Below are 26,999 nucleotides of genomic sequence, written 5' to 3'. Positions count from 1 at the left end.
ACTTTAGAAGGTGGAGGACACATTGTAACACGGTAGATGACACGTGGGGCTAGATTTATAAATTCTTACACAATGCAGCACAGTAGGCAAAATGCTGCATTGTGCGAGAAAGAGAGCACCCTACCTACAGAGATATGGCACTCTTAGTTTGAATGTCCAGTTAGTTCTTTAAAAGTTTTTTGATACCAGTTAATATCAATTAGGCAATACACTAAAACTATGATCATCAAACAACCAAGAATCAATCTTACAGGAAGTTACAGCTCCCTAAGGTATCCCAACAGAACAACCAGGGGAGATCTAAGTAGGCAATGGTCAGTGATCCATTCACTAATGTGGAACACCTCTTTCCAGAACCGGGCCACTCCTGGGCACTGCCATGCAAGGTGAAGAAATGTGGCCTTGACGGCTGAACATCTGAAACAGCTAGCAGCCTCCAAGAGACCCATCTTATATAGTTGAACAAGTGTGCACTACAGTCTGTGTATAAACTTCATATACAGGAGTGGCAACCTGTGGTTCAGCGAGAGTGCACTGGACTAGTAGCAGCAGCCCCGCCACTGTTCTTCCGTTAACTGGGGCCTCAGGTCAGCTAGCGGACCAGATCTTCGGGGTACATATAGGGGCCTTCTGCTGCTTAGTTGTATATGGATGAGTGATAAGTTTAGGAGAGGACGAGAGTGTTATGAGAGTATCAAGAATATTGAAGGTTGGGGGGAGCCTCCGGAAAGGTGGCATGTATTGCTCTAAACGCTGCCCAGAGTCTGTAATACAGGAATAAATCAAGAATCAATGTGGTGGGTCATCCATGATTTGCTGGGATGAGATAAATTGTCCATCTGGGTATACGTTTCGGAATGGACGGAGCTGTCACCGAGTCAACTGGAGACATGCACCATGCTCACTGGTGATGAGAAGCATGGGGCTTCCAGCGAGTCGTATATCTAACGCGTATAGACAAGCAAGCATAGAATTAATACGCAGTTGATCCCAGGCCCACACAGTGCATGCCACCAAATCAACCATTCTGCATGGCCGTCTGACAGACAGGCATATATACCAGTGTTCATATGGAAGTGGCCCGACTCATCTGTTTCAATGGCCAGATGTGCCTGGGACAGTTGAGGGTGAAGTCAGAAAAGTGCACACTGCGCTTGGACACACAAAGAGTCTTGGTGCATATTCGGTGCAGTCCACCCTGTGCAACGGAGAGGGTCAGCATTTATCAAGTAACTCTCGGCTGCTTACCAGCCCAAGCCAGGACCGTGAGATTGACACGTATGCACCTGAAGACTTGTGCTCTCAGGGAAAGAGGGATATTTATGAATAAATATAGAAAATTAGGCAGGATTCCCATTTTAGCGATGGCGCCCTACCCACCATAGACGGAAGTAGCCAGGACCAAGTCTTGATTCACTCCACCAGCCAGAGCATCAATGCATCATCATTTGATATATATATTTGATATTTATTAATTTATATAGCGCCCGAATCATCCCGTCAGGGGTATCTCTGCGCTGGGGCAACGTACTACAGCCAGACGAACACACCTCCGAAAAGATAAGTCTTTAGCAGCTTCCTGAAATGTCGGAGGTCGTGGCATTCACGTAAGTAGAGGGGAAGTTCATTCCAGAAAAGAGGGCAAGGTAAGTAAATGCTCTGCCATCTTTGCTGACTTTTTTTTAATTCTCGGGGTGCAAAGAAGTAATTTAGGTCCTGACCGATGGAGCCTAGAGGCAGAAAACCTTACCAGTTAGTCAGACAGGTAGTTGGGACCAAGGTCATTGAGAGCTTTAAAAACAGTGCAACAGAGCTTGAATTTCACCTATTTTCGCACAGGGAGCCAGCCGAGTTTATTTAGACACGGTATAGAAGCCGTTCTAGAGGGGTATTCGCTAATAGGCAGGCCGCAGTATTCTGGACTACCTGCAATTTGTCCAAAGAAGCCTCGTTGGCCGAAGCCAACAATGCGTTGCATTAGTCCAGTCGGCTCAGCACTAGAGCTTGCATCAGCGTTTTCCATGAGGAGGATGGTAAAAAAGGGAACACTCTTCTTAGGAGACTGAGTATGTGAAAACATGTTCCCGCAGTGGTAGTGGCATGTGCTTCAAGCGTAAGTTTCTGATCAATGCGGACTCCCAGATTCTTGACCACTGCTTTCGGGGTAGGGGCAATTCCTCAGGCCACCAACTGGGTGTCCAGCTTACTGCTGCACCTCCAAATAACATGATTACCCATTTCTCTGCATTCAGTTGGAGGAAATTGACCCTCATCCGGGCAGCAATGGTCTTCAAGCCCTCCATAAAGATGAGTTGGATATTAGGACTAGATTTATCAAAAGAGAGTAAAAGCTGGGTGTCAGCATAAGAGATGGGACTAACCCCCAGAGTCCTCATTAGTTTCACCAGGGGCGTAACATAAATGTTAAATAAAGTAGGACTCAAACAGGAGGAGCCCTGTGCTACTCCCTTGGTTATTTTGGTGGTCTTGGATCGAAATGCGCCCATTTACCATCATGAGAACATCTACTCTCAGGGCGAGGCCAAACTCCTAGATAGTGAACCAGCTCAGAACACACTGCATCGGGTATTCAGAAGGGAAAGGTTCTGCAGGGGGGTTCAGGGCAAGATGACCAACTTAGACCAGTCAATACAGATCCTGGCACAGCTGCAAAATGTAAAAAATTCTCGTACTATGGGTGAGGTATTGCTGTGGGGGTTGCGGACATATAACTTGACGTTGTCAGCATACATAGAGACTAATATCCACCTGGAAGTGTACGCGTGGAGTCTGTGAGAATGTGGCTCCCCTGCCTGGTGCCACCACGGGCAATGGGAAAAGAAAAGGCAACCAGGCATAATGCAGAGCAGTAAATGAGGGTTTCTATAAAGTAGCTTAATTTATCAGATAAAGTGAGGGCTAATGCTGAGGTGCTCCAGGAGCTGTAAAAGGTAGGCCTACTCTAAGGAGTCGGAGGCTTTAGTTCCGTCTAGGAAGACTGCCACCTCACTGAGTGGAGGATCAACAGAGTGAAGGAGTGCAAACATAGTGTGTGAATTGCAAACATAGTGTGTGAATTGTGAGCAGTAGATCCATCAGGAACTAAGCTCCTCGGGCAGAAGGGGGAGCAGTCTGGACAAAATAAATTTAGCAAATATTTTAATCTCAACATTGATCATCGAGCGCAGAGAATACAAATTACATCTATAAGGCGGCTTCCCAAGGTTTCAGGATTATCACAATACAGGGAGGGGGCCAGTATGCCTGTCTGTACAGCCATCTCATAGACTAGCAGCAGATGGGGTGCTAGTATTTGAGGGTATTCCTTGTAGAAGGATGTAGTGATTTCTGATTCTCTATCTCCAGGCATTCTCTGTATGGTCTGTACTATGTCCTCAACAGAAAGGGGCACATCCAGATATTGTCTTTGAGAGTCCTCTAGCCAGAGGAGCTGAACTAAGTCAAGGAACTTTTGTAGGTTGGTAGGGTCAGGGGTCACATTTGATTTGTAGAGGTCAGTGTAGTACTGGGACAAAATAGATATTATGCCATCTGTGCTATTATGCACCTCCTTCTTTACATCCTCATTCCACCCCACACCATCTTAAATCCAATCACACTGCTTGGAGTCTCTTACCAACCAGTATTCATTTCTGCACTGGGAAACAAAGGCCTTCCACTGACCTGAAAATGGACGAGTCCAGGGGGCTCCATATTGGGCCGCCTCAGCGGGACCGGGATACTACTGCTGTAACTGCCTAGGATCGGTGTCCCCCGGCTCACCAAAGACTCTTTGCAAGGTAGGCCTTCATCAATCTTACTATCGGCCTACGCTCGCCCCTCGACTCAAACAATGGCAGACGAGCTCGCACCGTATCCAGCGCCCTTAGCCCACTCAAATGCTGCGCATCCACATTGACTGGCACCCACCTGACTACTGATTCGGCAGCACGGACTGAGCTCTTGACTGGAACTTGGTGTACTCACTCTGTGGCTGCAGTCGGGGCTGTGCAGACTTCCACAGGTTTCCGTCACTCGATCGGCCGGCTGAAGCTAACGCATACTTACAGAGGCCAGCGCCTAATCACCCCTGGTAGACGCTTATTGGTAATCTACAGCCCTTATCAGCCATATAGCCTAGGGCGGCCACAGACGTAATGGCCCCGGTGGAGGTGGCCCAAGGCACTGGAGCTGCTGCAAGACTCAGAAATGGCCGTACTTTACCCCCAGTCTCAATAGATTATGTTGCCTGGCCTCCACATCTTTAGGATTTCCCATCCATTTCAAAAAATTTCAGACAAAAATCGTAATGAGGGCCCCATAGATAGTGGGGCAGCAGACCTAGCAACTCTGGCCAATGCTCGGTGAAGCTACTTAGGGCTATGGGTCACCCCTTCGGCCGTCACATACTCAGTGGGACATTGGACTGACTTTCCTTCGTCTCTCCGCCTTGTCTCCTTCCTCCCCCGCCTTTCGACGAATCAGCCGGTTTGTTTGACTTTCACTTTGTCTTTTTGGTTCCCCTGAACTACTTTCCCCCTTGTCGGTCTTTCCTGCCCTGATCTTCATTCCAACCCAATTTTATTCTTCCCCTCTTCCCCTCTTCCTTCTATACTACATAGGATGTGTGTATATGTTAAGCTATGCTCTAGTAACTCATGTTACTGTGTAACACTGTTTTTTTTCCTCTATGTTATACTAGGCTCCTGTAACTGACGTAATTGTGTTACTCGCTAGCACTCTGATACCTCCGGGTCTAGCCAGAGCTATATAAAACTCGGCAAATCATCTAGCAGTTCCGAGATATAGTCCCTGGCCCAAGGTTTTTGGAGAATTCTGGCACGGGCCTAGCCGCTGTATCACCCTCCCCACACTGTCTGGCGACAGCCTCCCAGCCAAGGTAACAAGAGTTCCTTTTCCGCAGATTTTTTGTACACTGTGAGTTTGTTTTTGATGGCAGCAAAGATGCTCATCTCTCCAGTCCCATAATAGATACATTCAAGTGTGCCGATATCTGTTTCGAGAGCAGCTAATTGTGCCAGTAATACTTTTAGCACTCCAAACTGCCGGGACAGGCATGCTCTACGGATTACCACTTTGAATGTCTCCCATAGTATGGATGGGGACTTCAGTGATTGAGCACTAAAGGAGAAATATTCAATGATATCAGAATGAATGTTTCTGAACACAGGGTTCCTAAGCGCTTGCGGGGTAAATCTCCAGGGGTATGCTCTATTATGGGCCTCAGGAGGAGTGAACTTAAGAAGGACAGGGGCGATGTCCAGGGAAGTTGATCTATTTTGACCACCCAGGTGAGTAGATCTTGAGTGATCAACCAGAAGTCAATCCTAATCCAAGTGTTAAGTGTAGAGGCAATACATTTGCCCTTTGTGCATTTTTTTACTTTCCATATGTCAATGAGATCGCTGCCCTTAAAAATAGCGTGTAGCTGGGCGGCCAAACCAGGATGTGGGCGCCAAGTCTGACTGCACCTGTCTGCCCTCTAGTCTAGGATCACACTGAAGTCACCTCCCCAGAGCATGGTATCAGGGCCAAAACCCAGGATATTGTGCCATAACTCTGCGTAGAAGTCAGGGCAGTCTACATTAGGACCATTAGGTAGGGTGATTAGCCGGCCTTGGAGCACATCATGCAGGATTACAAATCTACCTTCCTGTAACATATAGTTGCTAGTGTGCGCCAAAGAGTATTGATAATGAACGCTAAGCTGTGCGCATAGCTGGAGTAAGCTGCAACATGCAATTCCACATTCCAGCCAGCTCTTAATTGGGAAGTGGTAGCCTCAGTCAGGTGAAGCTACTTCAGAAACTGAACCAAGATTGAGTGACTTCAAGATAAAAGCATACTATGAGGCAATGCACTAATTTCAAGCTAAAACAGAGTATAGAGACAAGTAAGAGGGCACACAAATCACAGTGATAAAATATTATAAGAATTTCCTGCATTAAAGAAAAGGAGGAGGCAACGCATCACATTAAACCCGATTTCTTAGTATAATGAATGCACAAGACAAGAGTGCCTTACGGTTGAGTTGTGTAGGAGTAATACAAGGTGTTACAATCAAGAGATACATTTTTACCTGTTCTCGCTCGGAATCCCCAAGTTCCTCGTGGGTCATCTGGTGCCTGGAAAAGTTTGCTAAGCCTTTGAAATTTTTGCCACAAAGGTTACACGTAAATGGCTGCTCGTCCCTGTGTGTTTTGTAGTGTGTTCTAAACTCGTGTCTGCGAGCAAAGCTCATATCACATTTCGAACAGGTATATGGTTTCTCTCCAGTGTGGGTTCTTTTCTGATGAAGAACAAGAGACTCCTGGAGTTTGAAGCTTTTCCCACATTCCATACATGTGTGCTGCTTACTTGTGCAAGTCTTGAGGTGTTTGAGGAGATGCAGATATTCGATGGAACGCAGCTCCCCAGGAGACATGTTCTCCTGAATGTCAATGCCCATGTGTTCTAGAGAGGAGTAAGTGTAATGAACATTCTCCCCACACTCTGTGCACCTGACTGTTCTTTCTTCTGAGTGGCATTTCTGATGTTCGGTCCACTGTGATTCCCACTGGAAGCTTTGCCCGCATTTCCTACAAATGAAGGGCATGTCCCACCCACGGTTGGTATCTCCAAGCTGTGTCATATGAACCTTGGCATGTGAAATCAAATGTGAGCTCTCCTGGAAGTCCTCTCCACACTCACAGCAGATGAATGTGTCCCCACCGGCATTGCTCTCAGGTTGCGGAGTTAGTTTTATCTTACTGGCAGCGGTTCCACCGACCTCTCTACATAGATTCAGAGAATCTCCCACCTGGCTTCCGTTCTGCTCGAGCGGGGTAGGACTGCTGGGACAGCTTTGTTCCCGTTCTTTTGTTGCATTACGCCCATGGGTCATTTTCTGCTCAGTGTTGACATAACTTGCAGTCATCTCACTATTACTGGGTACGTCTGCAGTGAGAGCTTCAGGTTCCTTCTCACAATTGTACTGCTTCTGGTGGTCTTCTCCCCTAGGGGACACACTGCGCCCCGAGTCTATTGAAATCGAGTCAGGTGAGTCCTGCCTTACTTCACATTCCACAGAGCTGTCCCTTTTCATGCTTCCGCTGACTTTTGCTCCTGCATCGAAAAGAACATAAACAAATTACTTAACTAGGATAAACCATCACATGTCCGCTTTCCTATAATACTGTCATGCTCATAAGGAGTCCCGTACATTGTTCTACCACCAAGACAGAGAATAGCCTGCCGGCGAAGGCTGGGAGACTCTATGGTTATTGGATATTGTTGTCCTGCTATCTACAGAGACATCACTATCCATCAGCCTGCCCACCGGATACTGTTACAGAACTCCCCTTTCTTGATCGTACATGGTAGCTCCCCCTGTTGTTTCATCCGAGTTGGTATCGCACTCTGTAGGGTTAAAAATTGAGGAAGGAAATGCAACAGAACATGGTTTAATCATTGAACAGTATTTGAGGTGAAGAAGGTAAGGTCAGCATGGAGGGATGGTAAATCGGCCACATACCCCTAGAACTACTATCCTGCTGCATCTCTCTAGTACGCTATTCTTATGAGAAGGCAGAAAAACGAGGAAGGCATTTAAAGGTATTTTTTTGTTTAATGAAAGTTGTACATTAGTGTACACCTAACTGTACTGCATTAACTGCATCTGAAGACAACTAAATTTCTACTTACTGCAGAAACTACTAGCATATTCCTACCAAAGTAAACATCCAACAGAGAACCTCTCTTCTTCTCCTGAGATTATGTACTTTTACCCTCTATGTAGAGGTATAATGGCTGATCCAATCACTGTGGTTTGTTATTTTTTTTTTTTGTAAAAACTTTTTTTATTTTGCAGTATATCAGAAGAAATAGAAGGGGGAGGGAAACAGTAATAGGGGAACAGGAAAGAAAGAGAGGAAGATAGGCGACATAACGCCATAAAGCCCCACACAGGGGGAGCAAAGACAGGGACTGAATCATTGAAGAAAAAGGGCGACAAGGCTCCAAAGTCCACAAGAAGCCAGCAATAATCCGATACGGCAACAAGGAAATGTCCGCTTAGCTCAGTTCTCGTGTAGGACAGATTGTCAACAGTGGACATCGCAGCTCCAGACAGAAAGGACAGCCCAGATATCATCCAGAGTCTAGAGGTCCTCCCTAGGCAGAGCCAATCGCAACAGGAGAAGAAACAGAAGGCAATAACCCCAACTAACCCCCCCCCCCTCGTCCCTCCCCAACATCTCCCTCCCCCCCCAGTGGTGGCAGCCAGCAAGCACGCAAGCAAATCAGGTCTTCAGGAATTCAAATCTGGAAGAGATGTAGGGACCTCACTGCTGATGGACATACTGCCGAGGGCAAGCCTCGGGACAAAAACCTCACAAGCGGGCCCCAGTTGTACATAAAATTCTTGAAATTCCCCAGGAAGATATCAGAGAGACGTTCCATGCTCAACAGACGCCACAGTCGGGCATGCCACAAGGAAATAGCGGGAGCAGACGGGGATTTCCAAGCGGCTGCCAGTGTCATCTTAGCCGCCCCTAGGCATAACCACATAATACGCTTATCCGCTCTAGTCTGGTGCTCAAGCAGCGGGTCCCTAAGCCCTAATAAAACAAAAGCCATGGAGTCCGGGATCGGGTAACCCAAAATGTCCTTAATGTGGGATAAGATCTCATTCCAGAATGGCTGAATGGTAGGGCATTCCCACCATATATGGCTAAAGTTTCCCAACATTCCACAGCCCCGCCAACACCTATCTGAAGTAGTGGGGAATATGCGGTGCAATTTAGAGGGATACAGGTACCAATCAAAGACGAGTTTCATATGTGCCTCCCTAAGGTCAGTAGAGTGATTATGCGCCGACACGTCCCTCCATAAGCCCTGCCACTCACTAGTAGAGATGTCCCTCCCCAGGGTGGATTCCCAATGATCTTGATATCGCGGCCGCGGCGCCACAGTAGAGTCTAACAGCAATTTGTACAGGAACGAGATTGCACCCTTCATGGCAGATGTGCGGAGAAGGAAAGATTCGAATTTCGAGAAGGGTCTAGTAGCAGCGTCCACTACCGCCGGTGACGTCGCCCAATGCAAGAGCTGAAGGTGTCTGAAGCGTTCTGTCGGGGGAACGCCATAATCCCTCATACAGTTGTGGAAGGTAAGGGGTTCGGCGCCATGGAACAAATGGGTAAGGGCTCTGCAGCCGCCTTCCTTCCAGGCCTCAAAGGGGCCTTCCATCAGCGCCGGGGGAAAGGCCGGGTTGTAGTGAATCGGGGTAAACGGGGACGGGAATGTGGTCCAGCGGTCGTCGCCGCATACCGTGTCCCAGACTTTTAACACCGTGCTCGTGGGAGTGCTGATGTAAGCATTTCTGGGTCTATCTGCTTTGGGTAACCAGGCCAGATTCCAGATGGAGCGTCCCGCCACACTCCGATCCATATGGAGCCAATGTTTCTCCGACATCTGCTGAGACCACTCCACGACGACCCTCAGTTGGGCGGCCTTGTAGTACAAATGCATGTCCGGATAGCCAACTCCCCCCTCCAGCCTTGGACGGCGCAGAACCGAAAACGGAAGCCGCGCTCGGCCACCCTGCCAGACATATCGCAACATGACGGTCTTCAAGCGGCGGAAGTAGTCTGATCCTATCGGGATAGGTAAGGCCTGAAACAAGTACAACAATTTAGGAAGGAGCACCATTTTAATGGCGTGTATCCTGCCTAGCCACGAGATGAATTTAGGTTTCCAACGCTCCAGTTCAGTTTTAATGGAAGTTAACATCGAGGGGAAGTTAGCTTGGAACAAAGCACCCACTGTGGCGGTCAACCGGACGCCCAGATATAGCAAGGACGTCGACGCCCAAGCGAGCGGAGTAAGCAGCCGGATCCGCTGCACCTCCCCTGGCGACAGGGTTAAATTTAGGATGTAAGATTTATCGAAATTAACTTTGAAGCCCGCCACCTCCTCGTAGGCAGAGAGCACCGAGTGGACATGGGGCAATGATAGTGCTGGGTCCTGGATGGACAGCAGGACGTCGTCAGCAAAAAGCGAAATCTTATGCTGCTCGCCTGTAAAGGGGAGCCCTAGAATCTGCTCGTCCTCCCGTACTGCCAAAGCTAACGGCTCTATACTAAGAGCAAAAAGCAGGGGTGACAGGGGACATCCCTGGCGCGTCCCTCGGGAATGGCGAAAACTCGCCGATCTGTGGCCGTTGATTATCACCCGAGAGGCAGGGCCACTATAGTTGGCCTCGATCATTCTAATGAAAGCGGCCGAGAATCCGAAGGCTACCAACGTCTGGTGCAGAAAGCCCCAGTCGACGCGGTCGAAAGCTTTCTCCGCGTCGAGCCCAACCAGCACCGCCGGAATACGAAACCTGTCTGCCTTTTCAATGAGATGGACAACGCGACGCAGGTTATCGTGAGTCTGCCTGCCCTTAATAAACCCCGATTGATCAGGATGGATCAAGGCAGGCATCAGATCCTGCAATCTACCCGCCAGAATGGAGGAGTACAGCTTGGCGTCCAAATTAAGAAGCGCTATCGGGCGGTAAGAGGCACAAGAGGTAGGATCCTTCCCAGGCTTGGGAATAACCGTGATTAAAGCTTCGGCCATAGAATCCGTGGTCTTACCATCACTCGCCATTGCGTTGAAAAGGGAGACTAAGTAGTCGCAAATGTCAGAGGCGAATGTTTTGTAGAAGAGGGCTGTGTAACCGTCAGGCCCAGGGGCCTTGTGCAGCTTCAGGGCCTTGATGGCATCTAAGACCTCCTCTCGAGTGATGGGGGAGGATAACCGCTCGTTCCAGGCCCCAGAGACTTTCGGGAGGGGCAGGCCCTCCAGGAATCTGGATTGGGCCCCCGGATCAAGCGAATCACTCGAGTAAAGCGCAGCATAGAAGCGCCCGAATATGGTAGCCTTGTCTGCATCTCTATGCTGAATGGAGCCCGCATGGTCGCGAATACCTCCGATATAATCCTTCTCGCGTTTGTCCCGAAGCTGCCGGGCAAGATGGCGCCCGATTTTATTGCCCTGGGAGTAGGAGGTGCGTCGGAGACGTAGGATAGTAAACTCCGCCCTGTTATTATAATGGGCCCTCAGTTTCCCACGCACCGCCGTCAGGGGGCGCAAAGTCACCCTAGAGGGGTTCGTCTTGTGAGCCTGTTCCAGAGAGGCCAGCTCGGATTCAAGAGCCTCTCTCTCTTCCCGTCGCAGTCTGTTCAGGGTCGCGTTGAGAGCGAGGCACGTGCCCCTTAAAGAAGCCTTGCACGCGTCCCAAGTGGTATACACCGGTGTCCGTAGGTGGATTGAGGAGAAAAAATTCGCTAAGAGCTTCGCGTAGAGCTTTACAAGACACCTCATCTCGCACTAATGCGGCCGGGAAGTACCACTTCCTCCAACCGTCCCCCCCGGCGGCCCAATGTAAACTCAGTACCACGAGGCTATGGTCCGAGAGTGAGAGTGGAAAGATGTCAGCTAATTGTATGTCCCCCTGAAGAGCCTGGCTAGTCAAGATGTAGTCAATGCGGGAGTATGATTGGTGAACGCTGGAAAAGAAGGTGTAATCCCTGGCCTGAGCGTGAAGAAAACGCCAACTATCAATCAATCCCATGTCCCCTAGCTGACGTAGAGTTTCGTCTGAGAAGACTCCCGCGTCCGCCCTGCGGCCCCCAGAGCTATCCAATCCCTTGTTCCATATCATATTGAAATCCCCCAGCAAGAACAGGTGACCCTCCACGAAGTTCCCCATCCTGTCCAGTAGTCCCTGTAAGAAGGCATTCTGACCCGCATTAGGAGCATACATCACAGCAAAAGTACACATACGACCATGCAACAGCCCCTTCACCAGGAGCCACCGGCCTTCTTTGTCCGCAGACATCCCCGTGGGCTGAAAATGCAGGGAAGCCCGAAAAAGTAGGGCCACCCCTCTATGCTTCGTGGTCGCAGACGCCCTGTAAATAAGAGGGAACTGCCTATGACGAAGCCTCAACTCATCTCTTCTAGCCAGGTGGGTCTCCTGAAGGGCAACCACGTCTAAGTGGTGATCTACAATGTACTTCCAGAGTTTCTGCCGCTTCTGCGGGGAGTTAAGACCCTTTACATTCCAAGTTCCTACGCTGACAGGCATTAGGGAAAGTAATCACTCCACGCCATGTACACAACCAAACAGCCGCACTCCTTGTACTGGACCCGCATACCCACCAAACCGCCGAACAACATATGAGGGACAGGTGAGACTGTCATCAAACGCCTGACCTCCCCATACACCCTTCTGTCACCCACTAGATCATCCTCTCTCGTGAATCGGAGGCCAAAGCGGATCTCCAATACCAGAAGATCAGGAATAAGCAGTAAAACACGCATCTCTCCCCACTCTCGGCAATCCAGACACACCACACAGAGCTGCCACCACAGGTCCCTCACGCCCCATTCCCCCCCCCCCCCCAAAAAAACAAGAAAGAAGAAAGAACAAAATGCAATATAGAGCACTGAACCTGAACCTCGCAGTCTTCAGTTCCAGCAGGTCAAGGCTCAGGAGGTCCCTACTGGACTGGTAACGGGGCAGGGGTGTCAACCTGGCGACCCCCAGGTCCAAGGTCCGGGGTGTCTTCTCCAAAAGTACCAGTGTACCCCAGGGACCTCAGGCCAAGAGCCCCTCCGACGCCATGCCATGATGTCGGGGTCACGCTGCACCAGAGCTCGTCTGGGACTCCGTCATGGTGGCGGAGGCCACCGATGCCACTGCTTCTCCTCTCTCCTGCTCTCTAGTTGCTGGATCCGGTCGCTGTCGCTCAGGGGACGGGCCCACCCTGTGCCAGGAAGAAGAACGACGCCTCCGCCGGAATGGTGAGGTACGAGCCTCTCGGGACGGTTCCTCCTCCTCGATGCCCAGGAGATCCCTCGCTGCCCGCAAGGAGTTGATCTGTCGCAATCTGTTCTCCCACCGAAAGATAATCCGGAAGGGATGACCCCAAGGAGTAGGACACCCCGCGCTCCCGGAGGAAGGCGGTGACCGGCCGGAAGTCCCTTCGTTTTTGCAAGGTGGTAGCCGCCAGATCCTGATAAAGCTGGGGGCGATGGCCCCTAAACTGCAGGGAGGTGATGGTCCTAGCTTTCCTCAAAATCCTTTCCTTGACTTGGAAGTCGTGTACACAGACAAGGATGTCTGGTGGCGGGCCCCCTCCCCTCCTAGGCAGCCCTACTCTGTGCACTCTGTCCATCTGGATGTCCCGAAGTTCCTCGTCCTCCAGGATCTGGAGAAACAAGGCTAGGACGTAGCCACGCAGGTCCCCCGATTCACCATCCCACGGCACCGCCTTGATGCGAATGTTATTCCTCCTGGAGCGGTTCTCCAAATCTTCTGCGTGGGTTTGCAGATCCAAATTCTGCTCCGTGAGCCGTATGATGTCTTGTTGAAGCTGGTGCACGTCATTTGCCAGACCAAGATCATGGTCCTCCAGCGTCGCCACCCTTTCGCCGATCCCATCCACATCTCTCCGCACCTCCCGGAGGTCTGATGCCAGCTGAGTTCTGAGTTCGGAGATGTCCTCTTTAATAGTTACGAAAAGCTCCTTCATAAAGGCCTTAGTTGCAGGTGCCTCATCATCTGACTGTCTGGAGGACCCGCTAGCCCCAGGCGACGCCGGTTGCTGCGACGACTTGGGGGCCATCTCCTTCACCGTCTTCCCTCCTTTGCGCTGCGTGTTGGACATGATCGCGAGGTGTCGTCGCACTCCCACCACCAAGTCGCAGGGAGTCGCAGGCGGGAGTATGAAGCCCAGGACAGCGATCCCCGGGTTCGGGACTCCCCGCCAGCAGTGCCGCGTCACCCTCCAAAAGCAGCCGCTAGACCCCCTGCCCGCAGCGTGGTAGGCCTTCCGCACCTTGGAGTCTCTGCAACGGTGGCGGGCCGAACCCGCAAGCAGTGAAGCACACTCCTCAGGCAATCGTGCAGAGGCACAGCCTTCCCCCGTCAGCAACCACTACCACCACGGGAATGCAACAGGTATTAAGCGTGGTCTGCAGGGTAGGGGGGAGCCGCCGCAACGGTGACCCTCGCTATGGACACCGGGCAAATGCAGAGGCACCTTACGAGGCTTCCCAGCAGCGCAGCCAGACAGGTTCCGGTCAAACCGAGAGGTCCCCTAAAAATGGCGCCGAGGGTATCCACTTCGAGCGTTATATACCAGAAACACCTCGGGTGAACTCAGATCGCTGCTCCCAAGGGTCGATAGTCCGATATTGGGGCTCTACAGGCCAGGCAACAGGGAGTCCCCCGGGCCAATGGCGGCCAAAGAAATGGGCCCAAGTAGGCCACTGTCCACAGCTACTCTGGGCGCTGTTCCGCCCGTACCAAACAGGGCCGCTTCTGGTCCGCCTCAGAACGTGTGAGACTCAGCCGGCTCCCCGTGTCGGGGCCGCAGCAACGCCAGCCGTTTCTTCCTCAGCCCCGCACCGTCAGGCCTCCATGAGTCGGAGCTGCCCCTCCACGTGTGCGCGCAGCCCCAAGGTTCTCCGGTGTTGGACTCCCTCTCCGGACCGGTGTGCCGTCCCCCGAGCCCCCTCCGAGGCTCCAGTCACGCCCGCCAGCCTCTTTACCCACCGGGTCCCCGACCCAGGGACAAGGCTCACCCCCGGCCGGTCGGCAAGTCTCGGGGGCGGGGCTCGGCAGCGAGTGCTCCTCCTGCACGCCGGCTGCCGCGTCAGGCGTGGCCGGCCCCCTGGACACCAGAGGCCGGTGCTTCGCAGGCCTCAGCTCGTCCCCGCTCCAAACTCCGTCTCCGGTCACCGTTCAGCTCTCCGATGGCTCCGGACGGCACCTCCAAGCAGCCAGCGACCTCCGCTGCTCGTGCAACGCCGAAAGGAACGGCCTGGACCCCGCTATTCGTTGCTTTGTGGAGTCGGCGCCGGAGAGGCTCTCAGAAGCGTCCTACTCCGACGCCATCTTGGCCACGCCCCGTGGTTTGTTATTTTGAGTACACATTAGAGCCGCACAGCTGCTGAAGTGATATTTTACAGTAAGATGTTATGTGTATTTGTAAAGCACACTATCACCCACAAGAGTATCCTGCTGTTGAGCACCTGTGTGTGCCTAGCCCTGCCTATGGTAGGTTGGTTAATTGACTAACGCTTGGAGCATTGGTTAACGCTTTAGTAACGCTTTAGGAGCATGTGGGCATGCTCTATATTGGGACCGAATGTGTGAATTCTTAGCGCATTAAACAGAGGATATGAGCTGTAACTTGTCTGTTAAAGATTCCCCACAAGCCCTTTACTTAATCACAGGCGTGGCCAGATGGGGCCTTCGTCCCTTTGACTGGTGATGTCAGACAACCTGCAAATCCAGTGACCCCCACATACAGAACGCTCATTACAAAGAGGCCATGATGCTGCGGCTCCTTCAGTCTCTGTTGTAGCTTTGCTTACTCTAGAGCTTTACAATGTGTCTTGTTCAATTTCTAGTACTTTGAGGTGTGCCCCTGTACTTTCATCTTCCAGATCTGCCAGGGGGTCTTTCTGAGCCAGTGTTATGATTGCCTATAGCTCATGTGACTCAGATGTCATGTCATTCTACATGCAGAGGTTGAACGGTTGCTTGCTTGCTTGTAAAAATCATTCTCATGCACTTCGTAAGCTCAGACTGCTTCCTCCTACAAGATTAGATCCCTTTTTTCTAAAAAAACATCTGTTTGTTTTTCTTAACCACAACCCATCACTAAAATTACAGAGACATCTAATCCTACTGTACTCAGAAACATAGCCCTTTGTCCCTTTCTACCTTCAGCACACAGGTGGCTTTGTGGACTCTGTTTGTTTTTCTGGTCACATGTGCAACCTTTGCCTCCAATGCATGGTGCTTATAAACTGGAAGAGGATCCTTTTGTTGGAGAACTTTTGTTGCAAAAGGATAATCTTCTCTTCCTCCACTGATCCACTAGCTCTTAAAGCAAGACCTCAAGATAAGGAGCAGCAAAATATGAGGAGGCAATCCAGCCTCTAATGATTTCTTTGCTATCCCTGCTTCCCGTGTGCTTGGGCTCAGGCTTGTGGTTATACACTATAATGTTTACAAAATGTCTGAATGGACTTCATGCTGCAGCCCTGGAAATTTCTTCTAAGAGTACATTCCCTGATAGTGAGGTGATGTGCGGTCACATGTGTTTATAGTGAACTTCTGACCTCTTACAACTTTATATTAGCCTTTGTGAAATGTCTAGCTGTTCTTTTTCCAGTTCTATGTCACCGGAGAAAGGTGCATTAGTCAAAATAAACAATGAAAAATCCAAATACAAATAAATGGTTGGAGTCCCCAAACCGGAAAGTACAGTTAACTCCATCCAAATATTTGTCACAACAATTTCCAGCAACACAAAGATCTGTATGAGTTGACCTGGAGAAAAGAACAGAACACTGTCAAGGAAAACTGAACTGGGTTATTTTGTTCTGGAGTTCAGAAACTGAGCCATCTGGTCTTGTAATGCTGCCGAGGGAAAAGCTTCAGGACTTCGTACAGAATTGTGATGTTCTCTTGAGAGGGAATCAGATGAATCACTTGTTAAAGTTAGGTTAAGGGATCGGGGGCTAGGATGGAGAAACAGATACTTTTGTTGAAAATGAAGGACCTCCGAAATGTCAACAGCTGTTTGCACTAGTTCAAGAAGGAGTGAGAACGGTCATCTACCTGGCAAGGCCATCTCCCTAACATATCGAAAACTCATTAACAATATCGACAACCCCCTATTGAAACTGCGAGACAAATGGGCGGAGGACGTAATAGAATTAGATGTCGAAACCTGTCAGGAAGCGGTCTCCTCTCCTAAGACGGTTGCTATCCCAGCTCGACTCAGACTGGTGCAATTAAAGGCCCTCCATAGAATATACATAACTGGTCCCCAACTAGTGCACATGGGTAGACTGACGGACGGCTCTTGTAGGAGGGGATGCACACAATTGGGCACATTCATACACATACTATGGCACTGTGAACAAATTCAGGGATTTTGGCGCAACATCCACACAGTCAATAGTGCAGTGTTGGGGGTGGAAATCAGACCGGAAGAGCCCAGGTGCCTCCTTAACATCTGGGAACCATTTCGTAGTATAATTGTTGAGGTTGGTACCTCAACAATTATACTACGAATTGGGTCTCACTTGGTTGCATTTTCGCCAAGAGAAATATTGCACAGCTCTGGGATGCCCCGCACCCGCCCACGGTCCTAGCTTGGGAGCGAGATCTTGACTGGTGTATGCTAAGAGAGAAAACAGTTTATGTGGCCAGGGGTTGCCCCCGCAAATGGTCCAAGGTTTGGGCACCCTGGAATGCATACCGGGGCAATATTTGTGCCCCCCGTGATGCTGATGACGATGATCCCAAATCCCCGTAGACTTCAATAAGTATGCTATTGCATCGTATATAACCAGATTCCACTGTAACCATTAATTGGTTCTGTGACTTTGTACCTTCTGTCCAGACTGTTTAATAAAAAGATTTAAAAAAAAAAAAAAAGAAGGCGTGAGAGCTGTAATTGTTTGGGTCAGTGAGTGCTACCAGAATCATCTGCTGCCCCTGGATTTTCTGTAACTTGCGAGTTATGTTTGGTCATGAGTTGAAAGGGAGCATACGCATTCAGAAACCTACTGACCCAGTTAAAAAAGTGAACATCTCCCAGGGTGGAGGTTCTTGCCCATCCAGAAGCCAAAGGATCGTCTTTGGCATATTCCCTGGAGGTGAAGTCTTTATTCTAGGAGGCTCCAATGATAGAGAAATAAGAAAAGCCACCTGTTTTGTCCTTTCTACTACTTTTTATACATCAGTCTACTGAGTATCCATCTGCATTTTCTAAAACACAGCTGAATGGGTGATAGACAAACAGACCTTGACCAGAACATAGACTTAGTGCCAATATACAGAGGTGTGACATGAGTATCCACTGTTACTGATCTACAAGCACTGTAGTAGCATTGTCTCTGTAACCTAAGCCCAAAAGATGAATGTTGAATAGTTTAATGCGGAGGGCATTATTTACAGAAGACCACATGCAGTGCTTCTCCAGATATCTGGAGAAATTAGGTGTTATGGAGACCTTAGGAACTGGAAAAAAGAAATGGGACTGTAATCGAAAGACTGTTGTTTAAGGCCCATCATTCCAGGTTCTTAATTATAACAAGGAAACTTACACCCCAAGGGAGTGAGGAACATCACTGATTCCAATGTGCCAATAAGTGCATTTTAGTACTTCAAATTCTCAATAAAGTGTGAGGCATCAAGAGAACACCAGAGGCCATTAGCAAACAGACCAAGTTGAAACTTGATGCATTGGTGGGAGTTGCAGGAAGCCTCATGTAGAGCCATCATGCATGCCAGGGTGGAAAATGCTCTTCTTGCTGCTCAGTACAGCCATGTAAATATAAAAGGAAGCTCACATGTCAGCATCATGCAGAACTTGGCAAAGATCAAAACATGCTATTCAGCAAAGACAACAAACCCATATGTTTTGGGCGGAGGAATTACTCACTCACCACTCAGTTTACATGGGGGTATATGTGCTCCCTCTCGGAACATAAGAAAGACACAACTGCAGTCACCATTTTGTTAAAGGGACATTCTATTAATGGTGTGGTCTACCCATCCCCATGGGGACGACACACCATAAGTGGTATGTAAATCCTCTGTCGTTTTGAGATGGAGATAGCAAGGCATTTAAGGCTATGGTGCAACGCTCTTTCCCCAGCTGAAAGGCAGGCAGGATCTGGGCCCATCCTTATGCCTTCTTCATAAGGTACATGATAAAGAGTTGGAGGATGAAAATGCTGCAGAGTTCCCATGTCTCACTGTCTCATGTGAGAAAAATGTAAATGTGGGTGTACTTGTAAAGCGCACTGCGACTCCATGGAGTATCCTGGCGCTGAAGACCGCTGGGGAACCCGTCCTGGTTTTTCCTGTGAGATGGTCCCTTTCTGGGTATCTCCAAGGTGAAACTAGGCATCCCCGGCGTCTGTGGGGGGCCGTTGTGGAGATGAGGCAAGCTTAATGCCCAGAGTTGCCGAGTGTGTTCCCTGGTTAGAGTAGGCACCAAGGCGAGAATTATCGAGTCCGCTGACCCTGGTCCACGACCTTGCCGCGTCGGGAATTGAACCCTGGTCCCGGGCCGTTCTCTGCTTACGGGTCTGCTGCCTCTAACCAGTGAGCCACACCACTCCACATGACAGAATGGGTGAACATTTCCTGTGTAAACACTCTTAGCACCCATTCGTCCAAGAACCTCTGGACCTCACTCAACAGTGCTATTGCACTAGATGAGCATAAATGACAAAGAATTATCATGCAAGAGGGGAAATGCCTTGCTCGTCTAGGATGATGACAGCTTTCTCTTGGAACATATGGCCCAAACCACTATCTCCTGGTCTTCGGGAGCGAGAGGAAGGAAGAGCCCGACCAGGCTGCGCTGCAAACAGTTAACACAGGTCACGTTCCTACCAGTCTTGTCCACACGATCGACGGCAAAAGACTAAACATGTCTATTGGGCACATGTCTACCTTACCTGCTATTACCTTCTGTGAATAGGATAGAAGTGTCTCCTAAGCTCCTCAGTTAGTATGAATGTTACTTTCCAACTTTACAGCATGCGACTGCTGCAGTTTTACCACAAGAGCAATAATGATATACTGGCATTTAGGAAATTCAGATCCAAACAGCTAAGTATTCACATACTATAAGTTGGCAACTGTGTCTGCCTCTGCAGCATGTGATACTGTAATTCAGACACAATACACTGTATGAGATACAGCTGCTTTAAATACATATTAAAATAATGTCATGAATAATGAAAGAACTACCAAAATGTTAAGTGGCCTTATTGAAGGTAACAACCTCACATTTCATGTGCTACTATGACAGTGTGGCCTCAGCTGTGCTGATACCCAGCTGTCACTACAATGTCACTAAGCAAACCTAGTCAATGGAACAAAGATGACAGATAGAATGAGGTTCTGACCCGGACAGCTGTGATGGGTCTGGCCCAGGGTGTCAGTAGTTCTGGCTAAGGTGCAAACGTGACAACTCTTTGGGTTTGAGACCCCGCTGCTGGGTTTTGCAGTGAAAACAAACACGCCTGTTTACTAAATTCCGACCAGCATCCAAACAAAACAAGAGTTCTCAATGCACGTAAATATGATAAATTGCAAATAAATGTGCAAACATTAGGAAAGAGTCTTTGTTTTTAGTCAAAACTCAGTTCCAAGGGAGACCAGTTATGTGGCCCACTGGTAGCCACATTTCCCAGGGAAGACAGATGTAGATGTATCAAGTCCATATGGCAAACACATTTTGTGGCCTACATTTCCAAACCAGTAACAGTATTCAAATGACATGGCCATACTTGGGATTGGGGCAACCACTGTAACCGCAGGCCCAACCTGTCCCAAATGGGAAGTGGTTATGTTATGTTATGTTATTAGGGGATTTGTATAGCACTCGGCTACTCAGACAGAGTGTCCCGGCGCTGACAGACCCACATAGCACAAAAGGAAGACACAGATGAAATTACTGGCTGAAGAGCCATGTCTTGAGCTCTATTCTGAAAGATAATAGATTGTCGATTCTCCTTAAAGCCACTGGGAAGTCGTTCCAGGCCTTGGGCGCCAGGTATTTAAACGAGCGACCGCCGGTGTGGGCTCTTTTGATGGCCGGTGTTCTGGCCAAGGCCAGTGAAGCTGAGCGAAGTGCTCTGGCTGGATGGTGAAAGCCAATCCTGTTCCTCAGGTATCGCGCGCACTTGCCATGCAGAGCCTTAAATGCAATTGTGAGGGTCTTAAAAACAATACGCTGTCGAATGGGCAGCCAGTGGAGCGATTGCAGGATCCCAGACGCGTGGGATCTACGGCCAAGACCAAAAATTGCCCGCACTGCAGAGTTCTGCACCACCTGCAAACGGGACAAAAGATAGTCAGGGAGGCCGAGATAGAGCACATTCGCGTAATCCAGTCTGGATCCTATCAGTGCCTGGACAATTGTCCTTCTATGAGAAATAGATAAAAGTGGAAGGAATTTCTTCAGCATCTTGAGCAAGCCAAGACACTGTCCAACCAGGCTCATGATCTGAGGTTTGAACGAGAGACCATTATCCATTTTCATTCCGAGATTTTTTGCCACCGATGTGTCTGTGGCTGGAGGAAACATGCCATCCGGCCACCATGATTTCCAGCCAGGGACAGGGGAACAACCAAAGAAAAGAACCTCCGATTTATCGGAGTTACACTTCAACTGATTACACTGGAACCAGGCGAAGACGGTGTTCAGGCAAATCCTGATCCGCTCCCCATCAAAATCGATGTTCTTCTCGCAGGTGAAGAGGAGCTGGGTGTCGTCAGCGTAGGAGACAATCTGGGCACCACACGACTCAGCCAGCACCGCCAAAGGGGCCATATAGATATTAAAGAGAGTGGGGCTCAGAATGGATTCCTGAGGAACACCCACCTCCAAAGGTGGCACCACGGCTGAGTACGGGGAGGCCCAGACCGTCTGTTGGCGGTCCGAAAGAAAGGATTTGAACCAGCTGAACACCGTCCCCTCAACCCCGATCTCCGAGAGTCTAGCCCGGAGACGGCTGTGGGGGACGGTGTCAAACGCCGCCGACAAGTCCAACATCACCAGCAGCACTTTCCCTCCTCTGTCAAGAACCTCCTTAATGGTCTCTGGAACCTCCAACAGAGCAGTTTCAGTGCTCAAATTAGCCCTGAAACCTGACTGCGTCTGATGAAGGACATCATGCGCTTCAACAAAGTCCGAAAGGACTGTCTGAACGTGTTTTTCCATTTCCTTTGCCAAGACCGGAAGCAGGGAAATGGGCCGGTAGTTAGAATGGCTTTTAGGGTCGAGAGTCGGTTTTTTCAGAAGGGGTAGCACCTGAGCCTGTTTCCATGCCTGCGGCACTACCCCTGACTCCAGAGAGCGATTTAGAATGGGATTCACGATGGGGTTTATGGCCGTAGCAATTTTAGCTAAAAACGTGGCAGGGCAGGGGTCCATCGGGGAACCTGATTTCATTTTAGAAAGCAGATCCAACGAAGTCAGGTGGCTGATAGGCGGAAATTCGGTCAGCGTAGATCTATTCAGTTCCGTCCGAAGATGGAAAGGTGAGGCATTATCAGTCACCTCTGCCACTGCTGGCCAAAACGTGGCCTGAATGCTACAGATTTTATTAGCAAAAAAACTGCTAGATCCACGATCCATGGCTCAGAGAAAGCGCTCTTAGTAGTCACTGAGGCAGGGGATGTGAATTCCTTCACATCCTTCACAATCGTGAAGATTTCTTTACTCATATTAGATGCATCCTCAATCCTCCTAGCATAGTAAGCCTTCTTTTCTGAATAGATGTCTTTGTGATAAGCCTTAACAGACTGTTTATAGGCCACTTTAAGAGCCTCTTCGTAATTCGATCTCCATGCTCTTTCTGCCTTCTTGCAATGCCTCCGGCTGATGTTAAGTGCCAGCGTGAACCAAGGAGCCGAGGCCCGCGCCGGGTTCTTATGCGCCAGTAGAATGGGTGTGAGTTCATCAAGGCAGCGCGCCAACCATGAGCGAAACCGCTCTAAGTCGTCCTCCAGGCTACCCGTGAGCTCGCAAGGATAAGACATTAGGTACTGCGTCACCATATCCACCGAGATGCGGCCCAAAGCACGCTGTGCCTAAGAGTTGCGGCCAGGACCCCTGTTATGGGGCCTGGACTTACCTAGGATGTCGAAACTTACCAGCATGTGGTCAGACCACAGCACAGGTTCAGGTACAGCTGCTAGAATAGGGACCGTGGAGAATATTTGATCAAGAATGTGGCCCTTATTATGGGTAGGGGACACCAAATAGGGTAGTAGGCCCAATGATCCAGTGGTATCAAATAATTTCATGGTGTCTGTCGCACCAGACTCATCCATGTGGATATTGAAATCGCCCAGCAATAGGCAGTGTTTAAACTTCACACTGAAGGCAGATACCGCCGTATATAGCTCCTCATGAAAAGCCCCGATAGGACCCGGGGGTCTATAGACTAACAGTCCTGCGCAGGATTGGTAGGGCAAAAGAGTCAAACAGAAGCCAAGGGCCTCTGCTCCATCAATGCCCTCCGTCGGGACAACGAAGCAGCTATAGCGCCTATCGATCACTAAAGCCACCCCCCGCCCGCCTCTGCCAGCTACTCGATCTTTCCGAATCACAAAATAATTTGAGGGAAGGGCAGCAGCAATGTCAGGACCTGAAAGCTCGCCTAACCAGGTTTCTGTCAGGAAAAGACAAGCGGGCTTGCGTTCTAGCAAAAGGTTAAAAAGATCTAGAGCATGTTTGCTCGCCGACCGGGTGTTCAGCAGCGCACATGGGAAGTTACTGTCCGCCGTTCCCTTGCCATTCTTAGTAGCACCCTGAACATCCTGCACCTCAGCGGCTTCATGAGCTAAGGCCTTTTTTGAAGTCCACCCGCATTTGGGGCAGTGAAAATGACTCCCTGAACAGTTGTATCCCCCTGAACACCCACTGATAAGATTTCCTCTTATACTTAGCAGGGATGCTGAGGAGTACCTGAGTAAAAGCCCCGGAGAGTACGCCTGGGAATCCCCTACCCGTCCGCCCCCGTCGGTCTCCGGGACGCTGACGGGCGCAGACGGGCTTTCCTTTGGCGCGCATAATGCGCGCCCACTGCTGCTCGCGTCCTCTGTGCGGAGGCGACCCCGTCTAGCTTTATAGTGCCCGCCCTCTAGAAAGCAGCAAGCCTAGTCCGCTGACTAGCAAGTCTGCCTCTCCAAGATGGCCACCAAACTGGAACACTGCCTCCCAATCCCACAATGCCCCTCAGCTCCTAATCGGCTGAGAGGGCGGCGAGGCGAGTGGTACTTACGGTTCGGGTCCACCCATGACTTCAAGTTCCAGACAAGCAAGTGACAGGGTTCGATTGATACCTGAGGCAGAGCTGTCAGCTGCAAGCATCAGAACTCAACTGCAATGGCAATGGTAGGGCAGGGTGAAGAGGGTAGACCCAATTGTCTCCTTGTGGCTTAAAGTGGTTAGACACATACATCTTAAAAGAGCTGGGCAGCAACTGTGCAGGCTAAGCACCGGTATTGGTAGGGCAGACTCCTTCTTGACCACTGGTGATTCTTTGTCTTTGTATCGGGCATTGTACTGGCCAGCTGCGCTGCAGGAATCTCGTGCTATTTGGCAGCTCGGTCCAATGAGGCGCCCTTTGCACATATCTGGGCAGTCGGCTTTTCTCCATGCGAGTAGTCTAGCTCCTCTTCCCACCACAGGCCACAGACCCAAGTTTCTCTAGGACATAGAAATTAGCTTCACTTCCATGGATTGAAGAAACTGACGTGGTCCTGCCTCTGGCAAGCACTGCACAGCACCTCCTTGCAGAGTTCCCTCAGAGCTCCATGAGGTGCAGGTCATTGGCTCAAAAGGGCCAGTATGGGTTCATGGTAGGAAACCAGGGACAACCAATTTAATTACGGTTTGGATTTTTCATACATTGTGAGGAAGTGTATCTCGATATTCGCCGTTAGCTTGGCTAGAATTTTCAAGTTAGAGGTCAGGCCAGTCAAAACTGTTCAAGAACATATTATTGAACCCGGACTGGTCAAAGCGGATACGCTGGTTACCTAGCAATAGGAACAAGTCAAGAAAAGGGTGGGCGAAGTTTCATTTTGCTGAGGAGAATCTTATTTATACTATGAAAGGGATCAAGAATCCTTACTCCCACCCACCAAATAATGCCAGTGGTGTGGGGAACCTTAATCATGGAGACAACTGAGTGTGCGCACGCTCAGATAAACACACGCACATGAAAAAAAGGCAGACCTGTGACTGGGGGTGAGTGTCTGAAAATTTTCAGTGCTCCGTTCATCTTCTCCTTGTATTTGCTTCGTTCGCCCTAAGTTGGCAGGGTATGCCCAGACGTGGGTCTCTTGCTCACTTTGCCACTGAATTCAAGCTAGCCTGGCTGTTGAGGGGTGTTACCTCGAAACCGGTCCCAGGATGCTTGTTTCCAGTTCAGGGAAGACCTGGCTTGGCAGTTCGGTCTTGACTGTTCCTATGAGGCACGTGGTCAAGACTGATTTGCATATGGCTGGGTCTGAACCGGGGTGTCGAAGTGAGCTAATGAACGGTGATGGATTCAACCCAGATCTGTGACTAGGGGTGAGTGTCTTAAAAGTTTCAGCGGACTGTCCATCATCTCCTTGTGCTTGCTAAGAACCCATTAAAGCCTGCATCCATGAACTGTAATCTGCTGATACCGCCAGCAGTAAGGTCTGCACTCATGATCCCACCAGCAGTCACCTCATAGCCTAGTGAGAGTGGGAAGTTGCCTCCCTCACTATGTTGGCTGGGGTACACTTTGAGTATATTGCCTTTCAGCAAAGCTATGATCTGCTCTCAGGCGTCCATTGTTGAAATAGGGACCATGTTCAATGGACTTATGGAAAAATTGAACAATGCAGCGTGGCACAACTTTACCAACCATGCAGACCACACAGGGTCCATGGAGCACCCGCCTGGGGTTTTAATGTTGGGTGGCCTTATCGCTATCATACTGTGAGTAAAAGTGAGTATAGAAATAGAAAATACTCAGATTTTGTACCCAAAGGCCATTATCTTCATCGATCCAGGCAATCAATACCTCCCAATATTCACACTACAATAGTTGTAATCCCTTCCTAATAGCCTATGCAGTAGAATATCCATCTCACAAAATGTTATGGGTTTACAAAGTATTAATATCAAGTACAGTGGGTGCTTGGGTTACATTTCTAGTAAGAAGTGTCCTGCCTCAGGAACAGATGGGCTTGGAGTCAGGACAATTAATGAAATGCCAGATGCCAAATAGCAGAAGTCGTGTTTACCTGGCGATTCCAATGGCAGAGTGGTTCTTCTGATATTCAAGTGGCCCAGCTCGATCTGCTGCTTTTCAAGGACTGCCCTCTGCGGGAGCAACATCTGCATCAAAAACAAGACTACAATGAGACCATGCCGTGTATGGTGAACACGCCACCTGCGTCAAATGAATACATGAACAGAAGGCACACCTTCAAAATGCACCGTGGATTGAAGACTAAAAACAGCATTTACACTGAACCAATGAGCAAGAAGCTTGGAGGTGTGAATTACACACACGACTCCCTAGCACACTCACAATGCCTTTACACAATCATAGGGCAGCTGTGTTTCAGAGGAAGGACTAAAATATGATGCAGTATTTTACCATTACCATACTGACTCCAAAACCTACATTACATATTCTGAGGTAGATAATTGTGAACATTTGATCCTCATCTCTAAACCTTGTCCACCCCAAGACCACCGCCCACAAAAAGATAGGACTTTATGAAAGGGCAGGTAAACATTACAAAAGGAGGTTTGATGAAAAAAGGGGGCACCAATATATTCTAACAAAGGCGTCAAGCAATGTTTTATTCAGAATGTGTAATAGTTCCACTAACTTATATATCACAATTCAGCTGATTTCTCAGCACTCCTATGGTGGCTGATCTGATCACTGAGGACCAAGATCACACAAGGCGAAGAAGTACAGAAGCTGGAGAACATTTATGAAATATGAAAGTTGACATTTATGCAACTTGACTGTGTTTTTCTAAAGCCCATACTTTCCACGATGGGCCTTTACAAGGAGTGGCACTGGAATGACCTGGGAATTGCACACATATTGTCAAAAGAGAGATATTTCTTTACTATGTGCTCAGCTACTTCAAATTCATCCACTCCTTTAAAAAATAAACAATACTTGAGAGGTCCTAACCACTTCTGTACAAGAGGACCCAAGGATCAGTTGTGTGTTTTACCTGGTTTCTTACAACCAAATGGGATTTCAAGATGGCGCAGGGTGTCACCAAACAGCAGAGAAAAACATCTGCGGTGCCACTCCATAGTTTGCATCTTCACAGCCAGGGACACCAGTTAGAGGAGAATACCATTTGCAGTGCGACT

At 49.3% G+C, this 26,999-nt stretch overlaps 1 protein-coding gene across 4 annotated transcripts in view; it reads right to left on the bottom strand.

Moving 5' to 3' along the window:
• The window catches only part of LOC144773579 (uncharacterized), a 319,451-nt gene that overhangs the window by 83,152 nt on the left and 209,300 nt on the right, over nucleotides 1–26,999 (bottom strand). For all 4 annotated transcript variants that reach the window (XM_078658700.1, XM_078658702.1, XM_078658703.1 and 1 more), the window contains exons 8-9: nucleotides 25,898–25,991; nucleotides 6,101–7,125 (exon numbers count right to left, since the gene is read on the bottom strand). In XM_078658700.1, coding sequence (XP_078514826.1) covers nucleotides 6,101–7,125; nucleotides 25,898–25,991 — 1,119 coding nt within the window. The remainder of the gene's footprint in view (nucleotides 1–6,100; nucleotides 7,126–25,897; nucleotides 25,992–26,999) is intronic.

Source organism: Lissotriton helveticus, chromosome 8 (assembly GCF_964261635.1).
Source record: "Lissotriton helveticus chromosome 8, aLisHel1.1, whole genome shotgun sequence".
Classification (NCBI taxonomy): Eukaryota; Metazoa; Chordata; class Amphibia; order Caudata; family Salamandridae; genus Lissotriton; species Lissotriton helveticus.
Note: the sequence above shows the minus strand (reverse complement) of the source record. Positions and strands in the feature narration are given on the sequence as shown.